General features: G+C 40.2%; 1 protein-coding gene and 1 long non-coding RNA gene across 2 annotated transcripts in view; one reads left to right on the top strand and one right to left on the bottom strand.

Annotated features, from left to right (window-relative positions):
• Positions 1-12,632, top strand: part of LOC138436837 (uncharacterized) — a 115,026-nt gene that overhangs the window by 36,529 nt on the left and 65,865 nt on the right. The window lies entirely within an intron of this gene.
• On the bottom strand, positions 2,437-10,707 carry TMEM17 (transmembrane protein 17). The gene is made up of 4 exons (XM_069583071.1): positions 10,407-10,707; positions 5,269-5,372; positions 5,024-5,137; positions 2,437-3,798 (listed from the first exon to the last, which is right to left on the bottom strand). The coding sequence occupies exons 1-4, from the start codon at positions 10,684-10,686 to the stop codon at positions 3,520-3,522; spliced, it is 777 nt and encodes a 258-aa protein (XP_069439172.1). The 5' UTR covers positions 10,687-10,707; the 3' UTR covers positions 2,437-3,519.

Below are 12,632 nucleotides of genomic sequence, written 5' to 3'. Positions count from 1 at the left end.
ATGATTTTTCTCTTAAAATCTTGACTCAATTTCTTTCAAAATTTAAGTTTTTGAAAAGTATAATCTTCACTGCTGCTGCTGCTGCTAAGTCGCTTCAGTCGTGTCCAACTCTGTGCGACCCCATAGACGGCAGCCCACCAGGCTCCCCCGTCCCTGGGATTCTCCAGGCAAGAACACTGGAGTGGGTTGCCATTTCCTTTTCCAATGCATGAAAGTGAAAAGTGACAGTGAAGTCGCTCAGTCATGTCCAACTCTCAGTGACCCCAATGGACTGCAGCCTACCAGGCTCCTCCGTCCATGGGATTTTCCAGGCAAGAGTACCGGAGTGGGGTGCCATTGCCTTCTCCAATAATCTTCACAAGTACAAGTTAAGAACTATTTAGGCATGTCTTGTAAAATAAAATTTATAAAAGACTATTTCAGACAGAGGATTATTTAAGCCTAGTAATAATCTAACGACGGCCAGGGGAGGTGGGGCAGATAAGACAGCGAGCATGTCATTTTGTTTACCATTGTGTGTAATCTTTAGACAGAAAAATGGGAAAAATTTTTCAATACCTATTTTAAAATATAATTTTAAAAAATCTTCATAGGTTCTACTCAAGTTAATTTTACCACCACTGACTTTATCTAGGACAGTTCTCCCCGAAGTTGTTCATCAAGTTCTACCTTTAGCCCACCATTTGCAGTACATTTTCCAGTTTTCAGATAAATTTTTCTGAAACCTAAATATGTGTGATATTCTACCATTTAAACTATTCAGAGTATTAGTCTTTAGCTTACTAGCGCCTTGGGAGGTTCTCTCTTATTCTGTGGCCTTTGTTTTCACGCACCCTTCCCACCAGTTTTATCGAACTATATGTAATACTTGAAACAGTACTCAGATCACTATTAGATGTCTCTTAATACTGAAACTAACACTGTATATCTGCTCAGTCTTCTAATCTCAAAGTGTTAATTTTATTTGGAAGGCTTCCCAGATTCCTCATCTTTTATGCCTTCTCTTTGATCCTACAGTGCTCTCTCTGACCTGCTCATCTGCTTTTTGGACCAGACAGTAAACATGTTGTTATTGTGTACACAGGCAAGTGCGAGTGTGCACATGTGAGTAGAGTATACTTTATAGCAACCCCTGCCCTCCTCCCTGTTCTGACAGTGAGAGGAATAGTGAAAGCTAAATGATGTTGATGAAAGGCCAGTGTGCTAACCCTGGACACTAAGTGCTGGGAACAAAGAGCGGAGATGCCCTGCATGCCAAGGGCTGTTTGCTGTCAGGTACGTATTAGGCAGAAACTCATTCCATGCACCTCCCTGACGAAGTGAGACTTTACCTGCAACACTGTACCCCTGAGAACAGGGAGCTCAGTTATTTGTGAACTCTCCACTATTCCTTGTACATAGTAGGCATTCAAACATATGTTGATTAAAATCCAATTTTTAAAAGTCATTCCAATGTACAAAAATGTACATCTACTTTGTAGTTAGAAAAAAACACCCGAAAGAAAAAAATATGTGAAAGACAAAGTATTTGTGAAGCTCAATATCTCCTAACTGAAAAACTTCAGAACAGTGTTGTGAACCTTGGAGAGGAAATGCAATAGTAAGTAAGGATGAATAAATTTATAAAATAAAAATACAGATTGCCTAAACTCCAAATGTGCTGACATGGAAATGTCTTTCCTATCTCAATTTTCCTATGCATACATAGAGCACCATGTATATACACCAAATAGAAAATGTTGGTTCAGACTAACACAAAATCATGGTTCTATTGTTTTATGAAAAACCAATGACTTGATCATGTTCTCAATTGATTTTCTTAGTTTCTTTTTTCTTACCCTCATTATATCTACATTTTAAGCAATAATTATTGGAACAAAAACTTTTAAAATTTTTATAAATATATATTCCCCCATTTAACCATTAAACTTTTTTATTGTTATTCTTTATACTTTTAGTGATTTACCTTAAAGTTTAAATGTATCAAGAGGCTTTGCTATTTAAAATAAAACTCTGGAAATGATTGTTAAATAGAAAAGTCTTTCTTGATCATCACCTTAATTTATCTGTTATGTAGATTTAGTGTTCTTATTTTATATTTTCTTATAAACTCACCTATCTGGAAAAAAATGTGAACAAATACATTTTATTAAACTATTCAAACAGAATTCTATTTTGAATTTCAAAGTATTGGAATATACCTAGTGACAGCTTTGGTATAGGGCAAAGGTTAATTAGTTAGTGTACAGGGGAAGAAAACTTTGACTGAACATTATATATAATAATAAAAAGCAGAAATAATAAAAAGAGCATAAACAGAATAGTAAGGTGTGATTAACAGTGGGAAGTGAAAACATTTTCAAAATTAAGCAATATAAAAATGAATAAGGCATAATGTGGAAATCCTAAGATAAGCATGAATCACAAAACAGGAAGGATAGAAAAAATGATTTTTAATGTAGCTACAACTATCTCTCAATAAAATACTTTAGGAAAGAAAATATTGTATCTCTTAAGACAACCCCATTATCACTTAAAATTAATGGTTCAGATATACCCAAGCAAGCTTTGTTCTTAACAGAATTTCCTTAAATAGGTTTCTCCTATTAGCAAGGGAATATGCTCATTTATGATCATGAGTCCCTTGGGCCATCCAAACTCTATATATTAACAGGCACCCTGATTATCAGATCAATCTTCATGTGAATTTACTGGGTATGAGCAGTTCTTCAGTGAATAATGACTTAATAGATAAGATCATAAGGGTTAATGTACCCAGGACAGTGGCAAATTACATAGAAGGCTCTCAAATACATGTACTTTTCTCTTTTAACTTTACAATAAAAATAAACCCACAGCCCAAAAGAACTGTAAAAGGCAAGAATGATTTCTAAAGATAGTTCAACATAAATATTTTATAACTTATTGTGAAGACATTTTGCACACCACCACCATAAATACTGAACATGGCTGTATGAAAATAACAATTTTAGGATAAAAACATTTCCTAAATATCATCACAATCTACCTGCTTTCTTCTTAACCTCAGTATAATAGCTAAGACCCTAGCAGACATGAAAATTTGGTGTCTGTTTACAAATGTAGTCTAATACATCAGAATACTGACCAGCATCTCCACATACTTCATACATACTGCCAAGACATGGATAGGCCAACAATAGTGAAAGAAATATACACATTTCTAGTTACAGGTACTAACTGGAGATATTACAGTAAAGATGTAATGCCACCAATATAGATCTCTACACACCTGAAAACACTGACAACAACAAAAAATTTAAGATATTTGACATCAGGTAGACAACATGCAGGCTTTAGGGTTGATTTACTGCTTTCATGTGCTGTACAGTCTTATCATTGTGTCCAGCCTTGGAATTTCAGAGCCAGGGAGGATACAGTTCAAAACACTTGCTTTGTCCCTTTTATTGTGTTAGCCCTCTGGTGTTTTCCTGCAGTCTTCTAGAATGATCCTCCAGATGCTTATTCAACAGCACTGGGTCAAATCTCTTCTATACAGGACCTCACTCTTCTCATGTCTCCTCGGCTCGCAGACAGCCGGTCAAAGTCTTGGAGGTGGAAACGAGTTGCCAGCTGATTTACCATTTTCCTCAAGGTAAGAAATGCTGAAACAACTTGGAAAGTAAGGAATATAGTGAAGATGATATGTACTGCTTTCTCCAAGGGCAGATTTGTTAGGCCCTCATTGAAGAGCAAGAAAAGAATTAAAGGCAACTGCAACAGAAGGCTCAAAAGCCAGAAGCCAGCCAACTCAGGAACCTGCAATGATACACACGACAAACATCAGACCAGTGAAGTACCATCTTCTGCTTGTGTTGAAGCAAGTGATACTACTGTGAACCTACATTTTGAGCTCTGTAATTCAAAATAAGTATAGTGTGGTCCTTATCCTCAGGGAACTTACAGTCTAGACTGAAAGAGGAAACTACCTTATGTGACAGTCCTACATTACTACACTTAAGTGAATAATGAAACGTACGTACCACTTAGAGTAATAGACTAAATGCTCTAATAGAGTAAACAGGGTAGGTAAAAGAAATAATTCAAGGAGGTAGGCTTTTAAAGTTAGATAGAATGAGGAAGCGGAGAAGGCAATGGCACCCCACTCCAGTTCTCTTGCCTGGAAAACTCCACGGACAAAGGAGCCTGGAAGGCTGAAGTCCATGGGGTCACTGAGGGTCGGACATGACTGAGCGACTTCACTTTCACTTTTCACTTTCATGCATTGGAGAAGGAAATGGCAACCCACTCCAGTGTTCTTGCCTGGAGAATCCCAGGGACGGGGGAGCCTGGTGGGCTGCCATCTATGGGGCTGCACAGAGTTGGACACGACTGAAGTGACTTAGCAGCAGTAGCAGCAGCAGAATGAGGAAAAGGCAAGAACTTAAATAAGCAAAAATGTGGAAAGACTATGACTGGGAAACAACACATCAGCCTGGAATGGATGTCTGTGTTAGGAAAAAGCACAAAATACAGTGGGATAGGCTGGGTGGGGCTTAATTATGAAGGGCCTGGAAGAACACTGAAATCTTTAGGCATTATCACTCAGTTCTGGTAACTGTAAATGCTTAGGCAGCATGATGACTCAGAAAACATCTGCCTTGCATAGGAGATGAGTTTGTCATTTTCCCCAATTTTCTTATTCAGAATCCAAATCATCATGTTTAATGACCAAGTATGTTCAAGACTACTGGGAAGAGGGAAAATGCTCATTAATCAAGAGTTTACTATGTTCAGGTGCTTTATATAAATTGTTTAATATAATCCTAACAAATCTGTGAAGTGAATATTCCCCCGATTTTATATGTGAAGGAACCAAGGTTCAAGAGAGTAAGCAAACACACCACAGTGACAGCCGTGGTGAAGCTGGAGCTAGGCCTTACCTACAGGCCTTTGCTCCTTCCACATCTCACTGCCTTTTCTTGTTGGCAAAGTCTTAACTGCATTTATGTATAGCACTGAGAGAAAGGAAAGAAGAGCCTACCTTCTCCTGCAGGTTCCCCATGTAGCCCAGATACAACCTGATAGCTTCAATTAAAGTTATTAGAATGATAATGGTGACCACAATGAACTTGTAGTAATCAGGCAAGATGGAATACTGAAAAAACAAAAATAAATAAAAATCTCACATATTGTAAGACTGACCTGAGATTTTGAAAAATATGAAGAACTTTGAGTGTTACTGACGAGGTAACAACGCCAGGGAGAAGTAGTAAAGCACGTATTTACCTTCATCTGAAGCATCATAATGCTGCTCACCCACCAAAGTGGGAAAAAGTAAGTGTTAAAATAAAGCGACATCTGCAGTGCCAAACTGGAAACCATTTCATTATCTACAGAAGAAAACAGAAAGCAAACTCTTACTCCTGCTCTATGCCCTGTACATCCTTTAGTTCCTTAGAATTAATAGCTATAGTTTCAGCTCAACAAAACTCAAAATTGTAAGCCTATTTACAATCACTGACCCCTGGAGAAGGAAACGGCAACACACTCCAGCATTCTTGCCTGGAAAGTCCCATGGACAGAGAGGCCTGGTGGACTACGGCCCATGGGGGTCACAAAAGAGTCGGACACAGTAACAATAATCATTGACAGTGAAAGAAAATAGCCATAATACTACTAATATTTCGTTCCAATATTTGCTACTTGGGGGCATGTTTCATATTTTTCTATCACCACCTTCGGTTACTGTCTGATGACGTTTTTGCATACTACTGGTATAAATGTAGGACATCAATATGAATACTATTGAATAGATAGCAATAATAATCTTTACCTCCTTTGTTAAGAGTTCTATGTAAGTGGTGCTTGTGCTCAGTTGTGTCTGACTCTTTCCGACCTCATGGACTGTAGCCCACCAGGCTCTGTCAATGGGATTTCCCAGACAAGAATACTGGAGTGGGTTGCCATTTCCTTCTCCAGGGGATCATCCCAATCCAGGGATCGAACCTGAGTTTCCTGCATTGGCAGGTGGATTCTTTTACCACTGAGCCACCTGTAAAGAGCCTATGAAATAAACATATAAAATACATAACAAGACTGCAGCCATGAAATTAAAAGATGCTTGCTCCTTGGAAGAAAAGCTATGACTAACCTAGACAGCATATTAAAAAGAAGAGATGTTACTTTGCCAACAAGGCTCCATCTAGTCAAAGCTATAGTTTTTCCAGTAGTCATATATAGATGTGAAAGTTGGACCATAAAGAAAGCTGAGTGCCGAAGAACTGATGCCTTTGAACTGTGGTGTTGGAGAAGACCCTTGAGAGTTCCTTGGACAGTAAGGAGATCAGGCCAGTCCATCCTAAAGGAAATTAGTCCTGAATATTCATTGGAAGGACTAATGCTGAAGCTGAAACACCAATACTTTGGCCACCTGATGCAAAGAACTGACTCATTGGAAAAGACCCTGTTGCTGGGAAAGATTAAAGGCAGGAGGAGAAGGGGATGACAGAGGATGAGATGGTTGGATGGCATCACCAACTGGATGGACCTAATTTGAGCAAGCTCTGGAAGTTGGCGATGGACAGGGAATCCTGGCATGCTGTAGTCCATGGGGTTGCAAAGAGTCAGACACAACTGAGCGACCGAACTGAACTGAATCTCTCAGGTATAAACTAATCATGCAAAACCAACCCCTCCCCCATCTCTTTCAGCATACCCTAATACCACCTGTTCATTCACACCCAATTCAAAGCCACTTTTTCCATACGTCCTTTCTTGATCACATTCCCCACTCCAGCAGAAATCTCCTTCCCCTCTAGGTACTTATCACGCTAACCTGTGTGTAAGAAGTGTTAGCAAAGAACCACATTCCCTTCACTTGAGACATAGTCTAATCATGACTTTTGGAGTCCAGATAAACCCAGAGCTCCCCAAACTCCCTCAGAACTCTGGATGCCAGACTTAGGATAAATTATTTAACCTCTTTGAGCCTTAATTTCTTTATCTGTAAAATGGTAACATTAAAATTACCTCACAGATTGCTTGAGAATTAAAGGTAATATAAATTACTTCACCCGAGCACTATGCCTGGCACTGAGTAGGCACTCGACAAATATCAGTCCCTTTCCTTCTCTTTTATTTATACAGAGGCTGACTGTAAGCACAGATCACATTCTACCCAAATTTAAGACCCTCACAGAACCTAGCATGTTGCTTTACAAATGGTAAATACCAAATATGAATAAGCAGAAAGAGTGAATTAATGAAAACATATTCTTACAAGGACATTGCCAGTGTAGCCCTTTGTGACACATGAATTTCATTTCTCTAAGGCTGAACTGCCTCCTGAGAAATCTGTATTCAGGTCAAGAAGCAACAGTTACAACTGGGCATGGAATAACACACAGGCTCCAAATCGGGAAAGGAGTATGTCAAAGCTGTGTATTGTCACTCTGCTTATTTAACTTCTATGCAGAGTACATCATGTGAAATGCCGGGCTGGATGAAGCACAAGCTGGACTCAAGATTGCTGGGAGAAATATCAATAATCTCAGATATGCAGATGATACCACGCTAAAGGCAGAAAGAGAATAAGAATTAAAGAGCCTCTTGATGAAAGTGAAAGAGGAGAGTGAAAATTTATCTTTAAGCTCAACATTCAGAATACTAAGATCATGGTATCCAGTCCCATCACTTCATGGCAAATAGATGGGGAAACAATGGAAACGGTGACAGACTATTTTTTTGGGCTCCAAAATCACTGCTGATGGTGACTGCAGCTATGAAATTAAAAGATGCTTGCTCCTTTGAAGAAAAGCTATGACCAACCTAGATAGCATATTAAAAAGCAGAGACATTGCTTTGCCAACAAAGTTCCATCTAGTCAAAGCTATGGTTTTTCCAATAGTCATGTATGGATGTGACAGCTGGACTATAAGGAAAGCTGAACGCCAAAGAATTGATGCTTTTGGACTGTGGTGTTGGAGAAGACTCTTGAGAGTCCCGTGGACTACAAGGAGATCCAACCTGTCAATCCTAAAGGAAATCAATCCTGAATATTCATTGGAAGGACTGATGCTGAAGCTGAAACTCCAATACTTTGGCCACTTGATGCGAAGAGCTGACTCACTGGAAAAGACCCTGACGCTGGGAAAGATTGAAGGCGTGAGGAGAAGCGGATGACAGAGGATGAGATAGTTGGATGGCATCACCTACTTGATGGACATGAGTTTAAGTAGGCTCCAGGAGTTGGTGATGGACAGGGAAGCCTGCTATACTGTAGCCCATGTGGTCACAAAAAGTTGGACACAAATGAGCAACTGAACTGAACTGAACAGAAGGCTGATTACATAGTACCTTTTGCTTTCATGTAAGAGAGAAAAGTTCTAAATTAAGAATTTGATTTTTAAAACTGACCCCTACAAATGCATCCTAAATATGACTAAATTATAACAATTTAAGAGTAGATAAGTATTTTGAAATCTACTGCTTGAAATGAAAGAATATACAAAGGCTCTGAGATAAATTTCTTAAAAACAGATTATTTTTCTCCATAGCTGAGTATATCTATCATTTAACAATTTTAAAATATAAAATTATTATGGTCTCTCACAGCAAGGGTTTTCCTTTAGTTCCAAGAAAATCCCTGATTATGATGATATACTTTTGCTTGCACCTATTTATTAAATTACCACTGATAAAGGAATGCATTCTTAAAATCTGAAGGTAACTCACTCCCCTAGGATTTTTTCACGACAACAGTAAAACTCTTGGTCAGCTGTGAACATGGTCAGAATATACCCTTGTAATTACAGTACAAACAATCAAATGTACTTCAGATCCACAAAGAAAAGGTGGATAAATAATAAATTGAAATTTTAATACCTTCAGAGCAAGCACTGTAGTAAAATTTTGCAAATAAGCTTTTATGTTAAGAATTCTGTACACAAGCATCTAAAGAGTTATGCTATGTCTATATTTCAGCAGATCAAACTTATAATCATTCAGCTGAAAATCAAGTTAATATGTAAATGAACCTTGAAAGCTCAAGACATGAAGTTATTAAATTTTGCAAAAGTACAAGCTGAGTTCTGTAAATGGAATTCAAATTAAAACACTATGTAATATAAATCAGGAGTAGGCAAACTAGCAGCCAACTTTTTGTACAGCAAGTGAGCTAAAAACGGCTTTTTTAGATTTTTAAATGGTTGGGGGAAATATCAGTAGTATTTTGTGACACTGAAAATCATGCAATTTCAACTTTAGTGTCCATAAATAAAGTTTTATTGGAACTCTGCCATGTCTATTCCATTACCATTATCTATAACTGCCACAGAGACCTATGGCCTGCACGGTATTAAGTATTTACTATCCGGCCCTTTACAGAAACTCCTGATACTTTACATCATCAGATTTTAGTGCTAGAAACCAGAAACGTAATAACCTAATTTTTCACATTATGTTTTTCTCTGTACATCCTAAATCATGACCAGCCCTCAACTGGGAGGACAGGCAAGTGATTAGGGTGAAAAATTGAAACGGTGGGAAATGACTTTTCTCTGCTCCCTTTGAAAAATCCCTGAACCATGCAAGAGGAAAAGATTTCTATTTCCCAGCACAGTTCAGTGATAAAAGCTACCTGGGTGTGGTTGACAGTATGTTGTCTATCATCATGATTTAAGAGGGTTAAACTGTTTTGCAGAAAACTGCGTTGTCACTTGTCATATCAAATGTGGCATCGTGGTATTGTGTTACTTGATTTAGGTCAAGAGTTATAAATATATAGGGGAGGAGAAGGAGAAAGTGGGGAGAGGGCGAGTTTTGTTAAAGGCGATGCTAGTGAGGCAGCTGCCATTCCGGACTGGAGAACGTTTAAAATAACTCATTAAAAAAAACCTTCTATGTCTTCTGCCAGAAAATGGACTTGTGCAAGTACCTGTTCTGCTAGGAAAGAAGAAAAGGAAAAGATATTTTACTGGGACGCGGCGGGGAGGGGGAAGTGGAAGAGGAGATTGCTCTTTTCACTCCATTCAGGGCAGAAAAGCCAGGGCGGAGGCCGCAGAGGAAAAGCAAAGAAATCGGCCTTCTCGGCCTTCTCGGACGCAAGGCACCGGAGGCGGCTTGCGAGGGTGGCTTTAAATTTTTTATATTTTGAGGAATGCCAGCGCCACCTCAGCCGCCCCTTTTGCAACTGGCCGGTTAGGCCGTAGCATGATCAGCCCGGGACCAGCTGGGTATCAGAGTTCGGGTATCTGGTCCCCGTCCCAGCCAGCGGCCCGGCCCCTCCTCCAGGGCGTTTCCCGCACTGCGGAGAACCAGCTGAAGACCAAACCGCCATCTTAGGTCCGGGCAAAATCTGGCCGTTCCAAACCCCGCGCCAGGTCCTCCGCTCGCCAGACACCCTGCGCTGGGCCTCGGCCACTCACCCGGACCCTCGTTATACTCCGGCCCGGTCCGGTTGGAGTCGCTGAACACGGTCCGGCTGAAATTTCCCAGCCGCTGGCGGACTGGATCCGGCAGCTCCATGCCCGGACCTCGGTACCACTCACAGCTAGGTCTTCGGGTGCCGCAGTACTCAGCTGTTCCCACGGCAACCGAGCGGTGGGAGGTGCTGCGGAATCTGGCGCACGCGCGGATGCACTTCGGAGCTGAGGCGCGGGGACCCCTCGAACTGAGAGGAGAGGGACTCATACCTGTGGGGCGCATCAGATGGGTGCAACTCGCAGATTCCTTAGTCTTAAGTTCCACCCTTTTAACAATAAGCAACAATAATAATAAGCAACCTGGGGTTGGATTTGATATAGGAGCTCTAACGACTTGTCAATCCAACCTTTTTGGAAGGAAATACAGAATGAATGCAGAACTTAGAGAATATTCATGACCCACTAGCTTATCTGTATCTGTATATACACGTACTCTTTTCTAGGAATATCTGTTGTTATGTACTAGGGATATTTTATATATACACATGCCATGCTAAGTCACTTCAGTCGTGTCCGACTCTGTGCGACCCCAGAGGGCAGCCCACCAGGCTCCCCAATCCCTGGGATTCTCCAAGCAAGAACACTGGAGTGGGTTGCCATTTCATTCTCCAATGCAGGAAAGTGAAAAGTGAAAGTGAAGTCGCTCAGTCGTGCCCGACCCTCAGCGACCCCATGGACTGCAGCCTTCCAGGCTCCTCTGATCATGGGATTTTCCAGGCAAGAGTACTGGAGGGGGGTGCCATTGCCTTCTCTGACACATGCCACACATATATATATACACACACACATATATATATGTATATGCACTTATGCAATATATATATATATATATATACACTTATATATTCACACATACTGTCTTCTCAGTTCAGTTCACTCGCTCAGTTGTGTCTGACTCTTTGCCACCCCACGAATCGCAGCATGCCAGGCCTCCCTGTCCATCACCAACTCCCGGAGTTCACTCAAACTTGCGTCCATCGAGTCAGTGATGCCATCCAGCCATCTCATCCTCTGTCGTCCCCTTCTCCTCCTGCCCCCAATCCCTCCCAGCATCAGAGTCTTTTCCAATGAGTCAACTCTTCGCATGAGGTAGCCAAAGTACTGGAGTTTCAGCTTTAGCATCAGTCCTTCCAAAGAACACCCAGGGCTGATCTCCTTCAGAATGGACTGGTTGGATCTCCTTGCAGTCCAAGGACTCTCAAGAGTCTTCTCCAACACCACAGTTCAAAAGCATCAATTCTTCGGCACTCAGCTTTCTTCACAATCCAACTCTCACATCCATACATGACCACTGGAAAAACCATAGCCTTGATTAAACGGACCTTTGTTGGCAAAGTAATGTCTCTGCTTTTCAATATGCTATCTAGGTCTTCTAGGAATATATTATATATTAGGAATATTTTATATATACACACCATGAAAGTGAAAGTCGCTCAGTCATGTCCGACTCTCTGTGACCCCACACAGTCCATGGAATTCTCTAGGCCAGAATACTGGAGTGGGTAGCCTTTCCCTTTTTTAGGGGATCTTCCCAACCCAGGGATCGAACCCAGGTCTCCTGCATTGCAGGCAGATTCTTTACCAGCTGAGCCACCATACACACCATATATATATTTATATTTGATGGACTACATTGCAACAGTTTAACAACATGCTTGCAACGAATGTTTGATTATCCGGATTAACTTTCAGTAAAAATTTAAAAATTAGATGTAGAACAAAGTGCGAGTGAATCTAATTTAATAAAATGTGTGTGTGTGTAAATATGTGGGGAGCAAAGAGTGGGAGGAGATGGCACAGGCACTGTGGCTTCAGAAAAAGACTAGAAGGAAATAATCAAAATGTTAATAGTAATTTGTAGGTAGCAGATTGTGGGTGGTTTGAAAATTTTAAAACATGTGTTTTTCAGCTTTCTCTCAATAAGATGTATTTTTTAAAGAAAAACTATTTAGGTATAATACATATACAGAAAAGGGCATAAGCTGAATATAGGTAACCAGAACCAGATTAAGAAACAGAACCTTACCCACACCCAAGGAGCTCCCCTTGCCTATTCCATCATACTTACTAACCCTCTACTACTTACTGACCTTTCCTGACTTCTTGAGCATAGATTTTTGCCTATTTTTATTCTTTACATAAAACTAATCATACAATAAGTGCTTTAAA

This window comes from Ovis canadensis, chromosome 3, assembly GCF_042477335.2.
Source record: "Ovis canadensis isolate MfBH-ARS-UI-01 breed Bighorn chromosome 3, ARS-UI_OviCan_v2, whole genome shotgun sequence".
NCBI classification, from domain to species: domain Eukaryota; kingdom Metazoa; phylum Chordata; class Mammalia; order Artiodactyla; family Bovidae; genus Ovis; species Ovis canadensis.
This window is presented reverse-complemented; position numbering and strand designations above follow the sequence as displayed.

What these genes read in the sequence shown, in the direction of transcription:
- TMEM17 (XM_069583071.1), bottom strand. Translation starts at nt 10,686, where the DNA reads ATGCGCCCCACAGGTATGAGTCCCTCTCCTCTCAGTTCGAGGGGTCCC. An exon ending in GGAGTATAACGAGGGTCCGG is followed by an intron (nt 5,373 to 10,406) that starts GTGAGTGGCCGA and finishes TTTCTTCTGTAG; the next exon opens with ATAATGAAATGGTTTCCAGT. An exon ending in TTATGATGCTTCAGATGAAG is followed by an intron (nt 5,138 to 5,268) that starts GTAAATACGTGC and finishes TTGTTTTTTCAG; the next exon opens with TATTCCATCTTGCCTGATTA.